This window comes from Balaenoptera physalus (assembly GCF_965194825.1).
Source record: "Balaenoptera physalus genome assembly, chromosome: 1".
NCBI lineage: Eukaryota > Metazoa > Chordata > Mammalia > Artiodactyla > Balaenopteridae > Balaenoptera > Balaenoptera physalus.
In genome coordinates, this window is record NC_138882.1 from 183,563,492 (window position 1) to 183,578,793 (window position 15,302).

The window sequence follows — 15,302 nt, forward strand, 5'->3', positions numbered from 1 at the left end:
CTCACCTCACCCATCTCACCACTTTGCGCTCCGGCTGTGATGAGGCCGTGAGGAGAAAGCATTTTGCACAGCGACAAGTGCTGAACGGACGTAAGGCTGGCTCCGCGGGCGCCTCCTCCCCGCGGGGCTGCTTCCAGAAGAGGGTTGAAGACCCGAGGTCGCGGCGTGGCGGCCCCGGCGGCGGCGGCGGCGGCGCTCGCGTTAGGACCCAGCGGATCCAGGCTGGAGGGCGGGCGCCGGCCCCGTCGGGGGCCCGGAGGGGGGTTCGGAGCGGGCAAAGGGGCGGCTCCGGCGGGCGGACTCGGAGCGGGCCGCGGAGTGACCCGGCCAGGTAGGCACGGGCCTGGCGGCCTGACCGGGCCGGGGGCGCAAGGGGGGACTGGGTCGTGGGCCGCGACGTCGGAGGGCCCCCAGGTACTGAGGGTGTGGGGCTCTGCGGGTCCCCGATCCTGGGGGCGGCTTTCCTTTCGGGATCCCTGAACCCGGGGCCGTCTGAGCAGATGCTAAGAGGGCACTTGGAAAGTTTGGGGTCGTTTGGAGGGGAAGACGCGAGTTGGGAAGGGAGGGGAGCCTGATTTGGGGGGCGTCGGGGATGGGGAGGCTTTTGTTCTCCCTGGGAGGTTGGAATGCGGCGGCTGGGGTGTGGGTGTCCGGCGGGAGCGGCGGGGACAGAGACGCGGAGAGACAAAGAGAGATCAGAGACCGAGAGAGCGCGAGGGAGCGCGCCAGAGCAAGTTTCCGCGGTTGATTGTTCCCAGCTGTGCGGCGCTGCAACATCTGGTTTCCTCCAGCCGGACCCCAGCCCGGCCTCTGGAGCAGACAGAGCCTCCAGCAGAGTGAGTCAGTGAGCGTGGGGGCAGGGGGCCCAGAGGAGGCCCCGCTAGTGCCCCTCCTCGCCAGGCACAGAGGGTAGGAGGCATCCCAGCAGTGGAAGGAGCCAGGGTCGGGGAACAGGCCTCCTAGGCAGGTCCTGGCCTCCTGTCGTCTAGATGTGCTTGGAGGTGTGGTCCCCTGGAGGGACCCGCTTCTGCCACAGGGACGCTCCTCTTTACAGCCCAGCCCTCCTTCCCCCAATAAGCCTGGGCCTGGGTGCTCAACCTCCGAGGGGAGGAAAGACTCCTTGCAGGGGGCTGAGAGGCCTAGGAGGGGCTTTGGGGACCGACAGAACCCCCTGCCCCCCAACCAACCTCCCCAGCTCGGGGCCTTCTCCTGAGTGGTGACAGCTCCAGCTAGCCTGCCTGCCACCAGCCTGGGGGCAAGTAGGGGACAGTGAGGCCTTGTGGGGAGCTCCAGGCCTTTTAGTCCCCCACCAAGAGGAGACCAAGCGCGCTCAGAATGGGGATGTGGGAGCCAGATGTCCCCAGCCAGTGGGGCAGCTTGAGTCATAGGTCTCTCCTCCGCCACCCCACCTCATCCCCACCCACCCCATCAACTGCACTAAGGGTTGAGGAGGGTGTGAGAGATTGAATGTATGAGACAGGCAGCAGGTCACGAAAGCGTCAGGACTGGGCAGAAGCAGGGAAAGATGCCCATATTTCTGCCCCTTCCCTCCCCCTCTCCCTCGACTCCCTGGGCGAGGCACGGTGGGGCAAAGTTAGGTTTCCATTCAGCTGTCAGGAAGAACTCCTTTTGTTGTGGCAGGGCGGGGGTCCTCCGGATGGGTGAGCCCGGGGACTCTCTCCCAGCACTCCTAGTAGAAGGCTGACAGCCTTGGGGCTGCCCCGCACTGAGCTGGGACTGGACAAGAGGACCTGTAGATTCTGCCAAGTCCACTGTGGGGTCAAAGACTGGAGGCTGGACTCAACCAGGAGTTCTTGAACTTCAAGAGCCCGGTGAAAGCTAAGGACCACGGCCCTCTCCCCAAAAAACTACACACATAACACTTGTCATAAAATGTCAGGTTGGGGGACATCACGGTCCCCTTCAGCGCTACCCTCTAAGATCCAGAGAGGCGCTTTTCAGACTCCACCCTAAGTGCTTCCTGCTGCAGCAGACAAGTAGACCTCAGTCTGTCTCAGTCTCGTGAGTGTGCGATGAAGTCAGCCAGGTCTTGGGAGGCCTGGAGGCCTGGCAGGAGAGGAATCTTCTAGGGGTGGGAGTCCTGCCCAGGCCTGGCTGTCCCAGGGGCCCCTGAGACCCAGGCACACATGTGGTTTCCTGCTGAGTCTGGGCTGCGATGTTGGCTGGGCAGGGTTGGGGTCCCGAGGATGGGCCTGGGGTCAGGATCAGTGCATTAGACACCTGGGGAAGTGCTGAACCAGAGGGTGGGCATGGGTGTGGCAAGGAGAGCAGGGGCAGGGCTGATAGAGGATTAGAAATGTCCATTTAGTGAGCAGGGCAGGGTAGAGTCTGTTTGTCAAGATCAGCTCTGGAGCCAGGTTGGAGGCTGAGTCCCTCAGGACCTGAACACCCAGTGGGCCATCAGGGACAGAGGATGTCCCTCCAAAGTAGTCCCGTCCCCCTGGGCCCAGACTCCATGACCCTCCACCTGCCTGGCTTCTGTCCCGAATCCCTCCTTCTCCAGGCTGAATTCGGGGGAGAGAAGTGGGCTCTGCAGCCCTGGGGTAGTGGCCCGGGATGCAGCTTGCCCCCTCCTCTTCCTCCAGCTGTCGCCTGACACCAGCCCAGCCCGCCTCATTGTGTAACCATGAGAGCTGCCTACCTCTTCCTGCTGTTCCTGCCTGGTAAGTGGCACCTAGGCGGGTGGGGTTTGCAGGGGGAGGGAGCTGGCAGTAAGCTTTTGTCGTGTCCTATGGCCAGAACTCAGCTCCATCGCTCCCAGGGCTGTCTACCTCTTGGGCCACAGACTGGGCTGGCACCCCCTCCCAAAGACTAGAGGCGTCTCCTGGGCCCCTCCTCAACCCTCCACAGCAGCAGACTGGCAGGATTCTGGAGAGTGGGCCCGGACACCAGGATCCACATTTTTCTTCTTACTTACTGACCCTCCCAGGAGCTGAGGTGCAGGAATGGAGTCCTCTAAGGCAGGGAGTCTGAAGGCCTGCGTTCTAGACCCCTTTGGGGCCCAACTAACCTATACAATCTTGACCTTGGAGAAGTCCCTGTTAGTCAAAATGAGGAGTTATCAGTGGGGACCCCAAAGGCCCTGCCAGGTCTAACATTCATTCATTTAACAGATATTTGTGGAGCTCCCGCTTTGTGCCAGGCACTGGGCTAGGCCCCGGGAATACAGTGATGAACCAGGCAGACAGACCCCTGCCCTCATGGTGTTGCCTGCCCGTCTAGGGAAGGGAGAGGTGATAAGTGTCAGATTACGTTGAGTGCTATGATGGAAATAAACAGGAGAATGAGATGGAGAGTGTGGGTGGGCCAGCGAGGGCCTCTTAGCAGAGCTGAAATTTCAGTTGAGACTTGAAGGAGGAGAAGCTAATCAGGATCACAGGCCCAGGGAGAGTCAAGTGCAAAGGGCTTGGGGCAGGCAGGAGCATGCTGAGTTCCAGGAACAGCCAAGAGGCCAGCATGGGGGAGAGGGGCAGGATATGATCAGTGAGGTGACACAGGACCAGGGAGTATAAGGGCCTTTATGGTCAAGGAAGGCGTTTGCATCCTATGGCTCTAAGAGTCTGTTGAGGATTTTAGGGTCTTACAGGCCTGCCCTAGGGACCTCTACCTACCCTCCCCAGAAGTGCTTTGGGGCCTCTGCTGCCCTTCCCTGCTGGACGTCCCCTCAGCTTTGCCTCCCCACAGCAGGCCTGCTGGCTCAGGGCCAGTACGACCTGGATCCGCTGCCTCCGTTCCCAGACCACGTCCAGTACACCCACTATAGCGACCAGATCGGTAAGCGCCTTGTCCGCCCCCAGGCCTCCCCCAGCCCTGCTCCCTAGATCTGCATGGCTCAGCCAGGGATCAGGTGGGGTGGTAGGGCGATGGGAATCTCGGGGTATGGTCCCTGGCTCAGTTGTGACCTGGGGCTGGGGGCTAGCCCACCAATTCCACGTTCATCTTTATTTTCAGACAACCCGGACTACTATGATTATCAAGGTAAAGGGCTGAGGGCAGGATAGGATGGGCAGGCAGCTGGGTGGGGGGTCCACAGAGACCTGCGGGCGATGGGAGTAGGGAGCAGACCCTTTTATCATCTCTCGTTGCAGAGGTGACTCCTCGGCCCCCGCAGGAGCAGTTTCAGTTCCAGTCCCAGCAGCAAGTCCAACAGGAAGTCATCCCAGCTCCCACCTTAGGTAGGCCACCAGCTCCAGCCAGCCCCGGGAGTGGGGAGGTCTGTCCGGGGCTGGGAGAGGTGACCTCACCCTGCCCTGAATAGACCCGTCCCAGTGATCTCTGCCTGCCTCTCCCCCAACACCAGAACCAGGAACTGTAGAGACGGAGCCCACGGAGCCTGGGCCTCTGGGTAAGAACCTTCCTGACAACTGGGGGGACAGAGGCATGGCCCCGGAAGTTAGGGTGCAGTGGGGTGCGGCACTGGGAGGACAGAGACAGCCAGGCCTCTTGCTCTTGCTGGGGTAGGTGGTGGGGTGAGGGGCTTGCAGAGGTGCCCCTGCTTTAGGCTGGCAACTCCAGGGCCCCCCGAGGCAGCTCTGGGAGATCCCCCTGCCCCCTGGGCCCAGCTGGAGGCCGAGTTGGCTGCAGCCTCAGGAGGGGCCTCTACTCCCAGACACTGGGGCGGGGCGGGAGCATGCCGGCGGCAGGACGGGGTGGTGCTCGTGGCAGGCGAGGCGAGGATAGGGCAGGAAGCCCAGGCCGGCTCAGCGGGCCTCCCCTGGCCAAGAGCCCGAGAGCCAGCCTGTGTGTGAGGGACCCTCTCTCACAGCTCAGCGTGTGAGCGCGCGGACCTCCTGTGAGGCTGCTGTGGACTTTTGTGACTGTGTGTGGGGATAGATCTGTGTTTGAATGTATGCTTCCAAGCGTGGTTGTGAATTTGTATACGTATAAATATACTGGATAAAATTGGACAGCCTCGCAAGGTCCAACACTGCTCGTGTGTACGTGTGTTGGTGTGTGCACACGTGTCTAGGCTGGGCCTGAGGGTGCAGGGGTACCTAGGCCCTGAGAGCCAGTCTCCCATGGGTGCGGTTGGGGGCTGCCACCCAGCTCTAAGCCCCCAGCTGCAGCCCCCCCAAGTCTGATCCCACCTGTCACTCAGACTGCCGCGAGGAGCAGTACCCGTGTACCCGCCTCTACTCCATACACAAGCCTTGCAAACAGTGTCTCAATGAGGTCTGCTTCTACAGGTGAGCGCAGGCAGGGACTGGGGGGATGGGGGTGGCAGGGGGGTGAGGGGGACCACAGCTGCAGCCAGCAACGTGGGAGTGGGGAAAGCTAGTGAATCCCAAGGTGGAGCTCAACTCTGGTTAAGCCCAGGCCTAGGGGCTGGGTCTCAGGCTCTCCGGTGGGGCAGGATGAGGATGGGGCTGACATTTCCCCTGGCCCCGTCCCCCTCAGCCTCCGCCGTGTGTATGTCATCAACAAGGAAATCTGTGTCCGCACGGTCTGTGCCCACGAGGAGCTCCTGCGAGGTAGGAAGGCCTCCACCCTCCTCTTCCCCCTGCCCCCGTGCCCGCTCATCGTCCATCCACGTGTCCACCCAGCTGATGTTTATTAAACATGTGTTCAATCCAGGGCCACTTCCGGGGAATCCTGAGCTCCCCTCCCGGCTGCTTTTTATCCTCAGAACATCCCCCATCACCACGGTTGGGGAGGGGGTAGCAGTTCCCATCACCTAGCCGCACCCTGACCCCCACTCCTTCCTGCCACCCCCAACAGCTGACCTGTGTCGTGACAAGTTCTCCAAATGTGGCGTGATGGCCAGCAGCGGCCTGTGCCAATCTGTGGCAGCCTCCTGTGCCAGGAGCTGCGGGGGCTGCTAGGGTGGAACTGGCACCCCGAGCCCTGGACCCTCCTCGGATCTGGGGCCCTCAGGCTCTGCCTGACCTGGTGCTTTTCTCCCCAGCCAGACATTCCTTTTATCCCGTAAAAAGTTAGTGGCTGCGGCGCCGGGGGTTGCCTCAGGCCCTTCCCCCAGCCTGTGGCCACCCTTGGGGCACAAAGGGGGCTCCCCAGTGTCCAGTCTCCGCCCCCAGGTGGGAGACATCCCAGGCCTCTCTATGGGACCTGGGCCCCTGATGTGCCTTCTCCATCCCTCTGAGGACAGACCCCCCCCCCACTCCAGCCCCACCCCCAAGGTAGGCTATGACCCTCACCCAGCTGGTCTGCTTGGATTTCCTACAGCCCCTGGGCATAGACCACCTTTGTTTTATACAAAATTAAAAACAGGTTTTTACAAAAGATTCAGAGTCACTTTTTCAGTTGAGAGCACAGAGGAGATGGCCAGGTGCCGAGAGACTACCCGGCCCCTTCGGGAGAAGGGAAGGTTCAGGTGACCTGTGGCCTTGCCTCTGCCTCCTCATCCACCCGCTTCAGCTCTGACCTGCCCAGAGAGATGGGCCAGGACAACTGCCCCCCACCCCCAGGGGTGTGTGGGTGTGTGTGTGTGTGTGTGGCAGGGGGTTGTATCAGAAATAGAAGGTTCAGGAATATAGCTTCCTCATTGTCAGCGCTGCTTGGTGAGTCTGTGAGTGCCCCATCACCAGAGAAGGGTGCAAGGCAAGATGAGAGGCCGCCCATGTGGAAGCATATAGGGTGGAAGGCAGGAGGTCAAGGTTGGTGCACTCTTGATATCAAGGGCTTTGGCAGGAGGGAAGGCTGGTGCAGTTCAGAGGGCGGCAACAGGGCAAGCTGTTACAACACCTCCCTCTGACCAGCATATGGAGACCAGGCTCTGTCTGAAGGCTCAGCACACAGCCCTATTTAACCCTCCAACCAGGCCGATGTGATGGGTAGAGTTAATATTCGCATCTTAGAGACAGGGAAACTAAGCCTAGATTACGTAAGCCACCCAAGGGTCCGCAGTGGTAAGTGGCAGGGCTGGGGCGGAACCTGACTCCACTGGACTCCATGAGATGAATGGAAGTTCTCCTTGGAAACATTGACTGAGCATCTTCTGTGTACTTCCTCATAACCACCCTGGGAGGCAGGTTCCCATTTTACAGAGGAGCAAACTGAGGCTCTGACAGGTTAAGCAGCTTTGCCCAGGATCACCCAGAGGAGCCAAGGCAAGACCCCACGTCCACTCCCAGGCCTGCACTTGTTTACCACACCGCCTGGAATGCCTGTTACTGTCCAGAGGGCAGGCCCTGTCCTGAGGAGGAGCCAGAGAAAAGGGCAGAAAGCTTCAGCTGGAAAGAGTCGAGCTGCACAGGTCGGGTCCCATCCCAAATCTCAATAGCTCCGTCTGTTAAACGGGGTGGGTGGCCCAGGACCCTGGAGGCCTCCCCATCCCGACATCCTGTGAGGTTGGTAAGTTCCTTACCTTTCCTCACAGGCCTTTCAAAAGCTGCCCCCATCTCCCTGAGCACCCACTAGGGGACCCCATCCCTCTGGCCCCAGGGCCCTCCTGTCCCCCCTCCTGTCTCCCAGGTGGAGAAGGCACATTAATAGTAAAGGGACACATCTGTACAAACCATTTTTTTTTTAAATGGGGTCATCTTGTTACAAAAAACACAACAGTTCTGAACAGTTAACAGTGTAAAAAGGTATAAAAATACAGGGACTCTGAACTCTGAGGAATTTCCTGACAAATACTCTGAACTAAGGCAAAGAGATCTCTGGGAAGCCAGAGAAGGTCCCCTGCCCCAGGCCTGGACATCCCTTCTCTTTCCCGTGAACCTGTGCTCCAGGGTCGGCCAGAGACAAGGGGGGGTCTCTCCAACCCCTGGCTTTGGCTCAGCCACTCAGGGAGGACCTCAAACTGGTCCTGGGGGACATCATACGGGCTCATCCTGGGGGAGAGGGGCTGGACTGAGGGAGGAGCCCACAGAGGGTGGTTGGCTCTGACGAGGCTGGGAGGGTGCGGCCGGGTCTGGCCTGGTGCCGGAGTCCCCCCTCCCCTGGCACTGCCACCCCTGCTCCTCCTCACCCCCAGCTGAACTCTGGGGGTGGACTGTGCTGAGAGTCCCCCCTCCCCTGTGCTGCCCCCGCCACGGGGCTGCTCTCCAGAATGCCAGCCAGCAAGGTGCTCACTTCTCTGGGGGGGCCGGAGGAGGGGGAGAAAGAAGCTGAGCCCCTTCGAAGCTCCTGCTGCAACTGTCCCTTCAGTGTGGACACCTGGAGAAGAAAGAGGAGGTAGGGCCAGCCCAGGACCCCAGCCTGGTTTCAGAGAAAGCGGGGCGGCGGGGGTGGGGTGTGACTGATGGAAGGACACCAGAAGGGACCCGGTGCTGCCTGTTTCAGAAAAACCAGGTGTCATTAAGAGCCAGGGTATTTCCTCCCCTTCTCATTTTGCTCCATGGAGCAGTGGGGTGTCTCCGGACTGCTCGGCCTCTCTTTGGGGGCCACCCATCTCCACTCTCACCACTAGGCCAGGCCTGGCGCTAGCTGGACTCCAGGGGTGGACCTGTGACCCAGGCCTGGCCTACCAAAGCAGCCTTGCCCTGCAGACATGATCAGGGCAGAGATGGTCATGAGGGGGCCTGCGATCTCAGCTGGCCAATGAGGATCATCTTTGGGACTTTTGCTGTTGCTCTCGGGGAAGAGGGCCCCTCTCTCCTCTGGGATCATGGGTTGTTAGGATAACCCGAGGCTGGAGCTGCTGAGGCCACCTGTGCCACCCAGGGAGGCGGCCTGCCCGGGCTTGGAGCCGTGACAAGGGGACTGAGTTCCAGTGACATCACTTGAGCCCCTGTGTCCAGCCATGGCTGATACCAGCATAGATCCACCCGGACCATTTCAGTTATGGGTGCCATTGACCGCTTATACCCAAGAGGTTACTACCAGCCCTCTCCCTGCCGCCACTTCTTCCTCTCCCTCGCCCCCTACTCCTCCTCCTCCTACCACTTCCCCCAGCTCCACACTTCCATCCCGGCGCAGCCTCCTGAAGGGGGAGTCCTGCTGATGCTGCCACCCCCTGGGGAAGGGCCAGAGCCCACCAGGCCTGAGTACCTGCTCCTCCAGGCCACGCACCCGCTGCCGGTGGGCCCGCTCCCGCGCCTCCAGGGTGCGCTCCGTCTGCACCTGGGCGCTGCGCAGGCGCGCCACTTCCTGCTGCAGCTCCAGCTGCTGCTCATCCGCCTCCAGCTGTGCTGGGCTGTGGTTCTGCTCCAGCGCTGCCACCTGGGCCTGCAGGAGGGACCACGGGTCAGGCCTCTGTCCGTGTGTGTGTGTGTGTGTGTGTGCGTGCACATGTTTGTGAAAGGGTGTCAGGCACCTCCCTGGGGTGGGAGCCTGAGGGCCCCTTGGGGCAAAGCAGGGGATGTAGGAGAGACCCTTGTTTTTCTCCCACCTCCTAGCCCTCCTGGCCTGCAAATCCTGGGTCAGGGTACTTAGTGACCCGCCCTCAGGCACACAAACACACACACAGACATATTCAAACACAGAGACAAGCCCATATGTGTATACAGATATAGATAGATAAGATAGATAAAAGCAAGCATGTAAAAACCTGTGTTCACACGGATGCATACATATGTGCAAAAGCCCAATACTCTTACATACATCTACATACAAGAAGAGACCTGTACACAAAGATACAGATATAATATATCCCTAATACTTAGATATGCCACATCCACGCACAAGATTCATGCTACATGCGCAAGAATACTCTCACATACACTCATAGCTCTTCGTGTCCACAACCAATGTGAGCACACAGGCGCGTGTGCTGACAGGTCTCTTTCCTCTCCACTCTGGGGAGGACCCCTCCCTCTGGGACCTGGCTCTGGGCCGCCCCTCCAAGGCTCTGGGCTCGTGGACTGTGGGGGTGGAGTTGGGTCCAGGGCTGGGGAGAGAAAGCGTGTCCAGGGCTGGGTGGGCAGGGGCTAGACCTCCAGCAGCTGGATCTGCCTCTGGGCTTCGGCCAGCTCCAGCTCAGCCCCCGTGAGCGTGCGGTCCAGGCGGCCCTTCTCTGCGCTCAGCCGCACCGTGTCCTCGTGACTGCGAAGCTTCTCCCGTTCCACCTAGGTGGGGAGAGCGGGAGGGGATCAGGGTGCCTGGGGAAGGAGGGAGGTCCCAGGAAGTGGGAGCAGCTCAGAAAGGGGTGTTGGGTTACAGGCAGCAGGGCCGGGGGGACTTGCGGCCCCCACACGCTGGGGACACGCAGCTGGGACCAACCAGGGCTGGAACCCAGAGGAAGTGAAGGGAGGGCCCTAGGGATACAGCCCACCTTGTCCAGCATCCTCTTGAGGGCCACCCGGTCCTTCTCCAGCCGCAGGGCTGAGCGCTCCACCTCCCGCTTCTCGGCCTCCAGCTGAGCCACGGCGCGCTGCAGGCTCCCCAGGCGCTCCTGCAGCAGCCGCCGCTCATCCTGCAGCTTCTGGACCGTCTGCAGGGCCGCAGCCTCACCTTCTTGCCGTTGCCGCAGCGCCTGCAGCAGAAGCCAGCGAGTCCCTAATCCCTCTGGGCCTCAGGGTGTGCATCGGAAGCTTGGAGATGATGATGCCAGCCTGCCAGGCCCACTTGCTAGGCAAGGCTATTATGAGGCCCACATCAGGGAATGGTCACCTGAGGCCAGACAGTTCTCTCTGGGCCTCAGTTTCTCCATCTGTATAATGGGGATATGGACTGAGTGAACCATGCTTCCTCACAGCAGGCTGGGCCTAGGTTTGGGATAAGGTGGAGATAGGTGAGAAGGTCCCGACACCAAGGGCCTCACGGTCCTGGGGACAGAAGGGCCCGCCCGGCCCTCACCTCCTGCAGCTGTTTCAGCTGGCCCTCGGCCTCCGCCCGCTGCAGCTCCAGGTCCGCCAGGTCGCCCCGCATGGTCTGCACCTGCTCGCCCAGGGAGCTGCTCTGCTTCCTTGCCTCGGATAACGCCTGCCGCGTGGCCTCCAGCCGTTCCTGCAGGACAAGGGCTGATGGTGCCAGGCCGTCCTGGGAGCCCTGAGGCAAAGGGCTCCTCTCTACTCGGTACCTCTGGGCCAGGTTCACAGCCCCTTAAACAGGTAGTCCTCTCACCTGGAGAGTAAGCCAGACAGTAGGCCTGGCCCACAGCCTAGCCACTGACCTGCACAAGGTGGGAAAGCCCTCAGACCCCAGCTCTTCCCTTAGCCTGCCCCTGGGTCCTGCAGCCTGTCCTAGTAGGCTTGATCCCACCTCCCCCCAGAGCCTCCCCTCACTGGCTGATGCTCTTACTGGGCCCACCCCTCCCCCAAAGGCAGCTCTTACTGACTGTCCCAGGGGTCAGCTCTCCACCAGGGCCCCCAGCCTGCCTTTGTAGGGTAACTCTCACTGGGCCCGCCCGAAGCCAGACCCTGGAACCCCCATACTTGGAGCACTTGGCGGTCATGTTCACAGGCAGTCAGGGCCTTCTGCATGTGCAGGTTCTTGTCCTGGGTGCTGGTGAGGCTGGCGCTGCTTTGGGTCAGAGCCTCCATCAGGCCCTGCACCTTGTCCCGCAGGACCCCCTCGCTCTCTTCCACCTTGGCCAGGGCCCCACTCAGCCGCTCGACCGTCAGCTGCAGAGTCCCTGCCTTCACCTCACTGTCTGCCACCTGGTGGGAAGACAGACAGGATGGTCCAGGTGTGCCTAACCCAAGCCCCTGCCACCTCTCTCTAGGCCTTTCTCACTGATACTCACTGTTCCCGTGCGTTCCCACTGGCTCAGGTGACTACAACCTGGGCCCGGTCGCACTGCCAGTTAACTACCCTCACACAGAGTGCCATCAACCTGGCTGTCCCAGACCCCGTGGTCTTCCGCCTGTTCTCATTCCCCTTTCCTCCCTGTTATGGAGAAGAAAGGGTAACCACCACAACCCTGACATTTTCTGTGTCCTTGACTTAGACGGGTGACAGTGTAGGGCTAGCAGAGCTACTGAACATTCCAGTTAGAGCTGAGCTTCCAGGCGGCCAAGGCAAAAAAAGAAAATGAGGGAAATCTATGTCTCTAACTGGTCCCACATGCCTCCTTTGAGTGCAGACTCCGTCAACAAACAGTCCTGAATTCTCATTTTGGCCCTGCCTCTTATTAGCTATGTGATCTTGGGCAATGACGTCACCTCCGTGAGCTTCCATCCACCCATCCGTGAAATAGGGTGATGATAATACCTGCCTCGCAGGGTAGTTGGGAGGATCAAACAGAGTCCCCATAACGCACTTGGCACAGGGCAGGCAGAAGAGGGGCCTGAGGTCGGGGGAGGGGACCCACCTGCCTCTGCAGGGAGTCTACCCGCTCCTGGAGGGCCTGGGCCTGGGCCTCCCGGTCGCTCAGGCCCAGGCGGCTGCGCTGCAGCTCCCCCTCGAGCGAGCGCCGCTGCAGCTCCAGCTTGACGCTGCGGCTCTCGGAGGCATCCAGCACCTCCTTCAGACGCCGCTTGTCGCTCTCCAGCTTCACCTCGTTGGCCTTCATCTTGCTGATCTTCTCCTGTGGGTGGGGCAGGGCTCAGGCCCCAGCTGTGCAGCCCACCCCACGCTTCCCACATCCCTCAGGACCCTTAGAAGAAAGTGGGGAGCAGCCTGGAAGTGGTCACAGACACCACTTGCTGTGTGACCCAGGGCCAGCCCCTGACCCTCTTGGGGCCTCAGTCTCCCCACATGTTCACAGGGTGACTTGAGGACCCCAGAGCACTTTCCAGTTTTGCCTAAGTCTCACAGGCTGTGTGATCCAGGCTCATCCCTCCGTCCCTGCTCTCTGGCCCTATTTCACCTCTGTGTGGTCAGGGGACCGGATTGGTCCAGGGACGCCACAACCTGGGTGCTTACAGAGCCCTAGGGTGGTGAGGGTGGAAGGTGTAAAAATGCAGATTCCAGGGCTTCCCTGCTCTGCTGCATCGCTCTCCAGAGGCGGGCCCAGAGCTGCACGTGGGACCTGAGCTGAGTCGGGCAGGAGCCCTGGGCCCTGCCGGGTTTTAGGGGATGATACTCCTCCCTTCCCCATGCGGGGTCAGCTGGTGAAGGAGACCTGGGGAGTGGGGATAGGGCAGGAAGACAGACAGGGGTCCTTCTCTTCCTGTCACCATCCTAGAGACAGGGAGGGGCAAGGGGGTGTTATTACAACAGCGTCCAGGCCTGCCCCGCTTCCACCCTGCTCAGAGCCCCAACCCTGCCATGTCTGGGCCCAGCAGCCCCACTCTGGCTCCTGCCCAGCTTTGTTCCTGGCCTCCTCCCGCGGCCCCTGCGGCTGGGCCCAAGGCCAGAGCCAGAGCCGCAGACACAACAATCCAGCTCAAGCTCGGCCTGGAGCCAGAGGCCTGGGGTGGGCTGTGGGGACAGGCATGGAGGGCCAGAGGAGGAAAGGGGAGGGGGGGGAAATCTGTGGCTGCAAGAAGGGTTCAAGGCTTCAGCGGCCTAGACCGTCACCACCAGGGCCTGTGCTTCCTGCCCCAGACACACACACACACACACACACACACGTATATACAAATGTCTCCCAAACACACATAAAACCCCCAGAACACCACTGGTGTGGCTATACAGAGATGAAGGAAACAGGTCCCCTGAGCACTGTCTATGTGTTAAGAGTGCACGTGCATCGTCTCTGGGAGAGAGTTACCGTTCTCCCCCTTTTATAGATGAGGAAAGCGAGAATCACGCAGCAGGGCAAGAACCTGAACCCAGGTCCTGTGAGCTTCAAAAGCCCAGGCTCTTTCTTCTGCAGCCTAATGACCTCATATGGAACAAGATGATGAAATCTGAATGTGCTTTTGGAGAAAGTCGCAGGCTGGTCACGTCAGTGGGTGCTGACAGACCCAGGCAGACAGAACAGAGATGCGCACGGGAGGACTTACAGACGTCCATTCGGGCGCACACAGATCCCCGCACCCCGCCGCCCTCTCCCACGGGCCCTCAGCTCCTGCCTACCTGGCTGGCCCGGAGCTCGCTCTCGGTGGCCTGCAGGCCCCTCTCCAGGGCAGCCACCTGGTCCAGCACAGCCCGGCGCTCCCGCTCGCTGTGCCGCACGCTCTCCTCCTGCAGCGCCAGCTCGGCCTGGGCCCCGCTCAGCCGCCCGTCCACGCTGCGCTGGGCTGCGGCCCCCGCCCAGCCCCGTCAGGCCCGTCAGGCACACAGCCTGAGACCTGAATCAGGCTCGCCCTCCACCCACTGCAGGGCTTGCCTCTCTGAGCCCTTGGGGGGTCCGTGGGTCTGGACACGGGGTGAGGCTGACCAGGGAGGGGCCCCCAGAGGAGACAGCCCGCTCAGGCCACGGTGGCCAGGGCAGGGATGCAGGAGTGGCTCAGGCCAAGCCCACAGCCTCCCACCTCAGCTGCTAAGAGCACGAGAGAGCAAAGCAAGGACCCCGAGGGCTAGACTCACCCTCCTCACTCTCAGCCACCGCCTTCTGCAGCTGCCTTGCCCGTGAGGTCGCATCGTCCCTCTCGGCCTCCACCTCAGCCAGCTGGCGACTCAGGGTACTCGTCTGGGCCCGAAGCTCATCCTGCAACCCCAATGTCGGGGGGAAGGGAAGACCTGCTCTGACGACCTGCAGCCCCTCACAGGGCCCTGGGCCAGGGGCTCCCCCTGCAGCCACTCACGCCCCACCTCACCCGTTCTCTCTGGGCGCTCCGCAGCTCCTGCAGGAACTCCCGGAGGGCCCCCCGCACTGCTTCCGGGTCCAGGTCTGGAGATGCCGGGGAGGTGGCAGGTCCTGGGGATGGTGGCTGGGACCCAGGGCTGCGTTCCAAGGGCTTGGGGCTGCTGAGCCCTTCCCCACTTCCTAGAGAAGGAGACATGCTTGGGGATGCAGGAGCCACTGGCCTCTCCTGCCTGGTTGGTGCCTGCAGGCTCCCAGTGCATCTCGCCCATCCCTGCTGAGCCCGGCAGCCCAGTGAGCTCCCCACAGCACAAACTGGGTCCCCTCAGCCTCTTGCTTAACCCTTGACCAGCCCTCCCAACCCTCAGAACCAAGCCCAGCTTCCTTGCCATCACCTGTCGCTCACCCCCGCCAGCATCACCCTCTCCCTTGACAAGCTGGCCACTTCACATCACCCACAGCTCCCATGTTCTAGAACATTCCCTCTTACAAAGGCACCAGGGCCTTTGTACCTGCTGTTGCCTTCTCTCTCAGTGGCTTCTCTTTGCCTGGCCCATTCCTTTAGGCCTACGTGTAAAGAACACCCCTCAGGGGCTTCCCTGGTGGTGCAGTGGTTAAGAACCCGCCTGCCAATGCAGGGGACACGGGTTCGGGCCCTGGTCTGGGAAGATCCCACATGCCATGGAGCAACTAAGCCCATGCGCCACAACTACTGCGCCTGCGCTCTAGAGCCCGCGAGCCACAACTACTGAAGCCCGTGTGCCACAACTACTGAAGCCCGCGCGCCTAGAGCCCACGCTCCACA

General features: G+C 61.2%; 2 protein-coding genes across 14 annotated transcripts in view; one reads left to right on the forward strand and one right to left on the reverse strand.

Moving 5' to 3' along the window:
- Positions 1–188: 188 nt before the first annotated feature.
- On the forward strand, positions 189–6,261 carry MFAP2 (microfibril associated protein 2). Of its 5 annotated transcripts, none has more exons than XM_082414000.1 (10): positions 189–331; positions 759–836; positions 2,607–2,684; positions 3,706–3,795; positions 3,973–3,999; positions 4,110–4,196; positions 4,322–4,366; positions 5,120–5,207; positions 5,419–5,492; positions 5,740–6,261. In XM_082414000.1, the coding sequence occupies exons 3-10, from the start codon at positions 2,648–2,650 to the stop codon at positions 5,841–5,843; spliced, it is 552 nt and encodes a 183-aa protein (XP_082270126.1). In that variant the 5' UTR covers positions 189–331; positions 759–836; positions 2,607–2,647; the 3' UTR covers positions 5,844–6,261. The 5 variants fall into 5 exon arrangements, with proteins under 5 accessions (XP_082270126.1, XP_082270129.1, XP_082270125.1 ...); XM_082414003.1 differs by having other exon boundaries at positions 3,709–3,795; XM_082413999.1 differs by lacking the exon at positions 759–836 and having other exon boundaries at positions 212–331.
- A 1,228-nt stretch (positions 6,262–7,489) lies between these two features.
- Positions 7,490–15,302, reverse strand: part of CROCC (ciliary rootlet coiled-coil, rootletin) — a 48,566-nt gene continuing 40,753 nt past the window's right edge. For 7 of the 9 annotated variants that reach the window (XM_082413868.1, XM_082413865.1, XM_082413866.1 and 4 more), the window contains 10 exons: positions 14,511–14,680; positions 14,281–14,401; positions 13,828–13,991; positions 12,176–12,391; positions 11,298–11,522; positions 10,720–10,869; positions 10,196–10,396; positions 9,858–9,989; positions 8,974–9,150; positions 7,490–8,139 (listed from right to left, as the gene is read on the reverse strand). In XM_082413868.1, the coding sequence (XP_082269994.1) occupies positions 7,948–8,139; positions 8,974–9,150; positions 9,858–9,989; positions 10,196–10,396; positions 10,720–10,869; positions 11,298–11,522; positions 12,176–12,391; positions 13,828–13,991; positions 14,281–14,401; positions 14,511–14,680 (1,748 nt within the window). In that variant the 3' untranslated portion in view covers positions 7,490–7,947. Of the gene's footprint in view, positions 8,140–8,973; positions 9,151–9,857; positions 9,990–10,195; positions 10,397–10,719; positions 10,870–11,297; positions 11,523–12,175; positions 12,392–13,827; positions 13,992–14,280; positions 14,402–14,510; positions 14,681–15,302 lie in introns of those variants that run through there. The other 2 variants (XM_082413863.1, XM_082413869.1) reach the window with 2 other exon arrangements.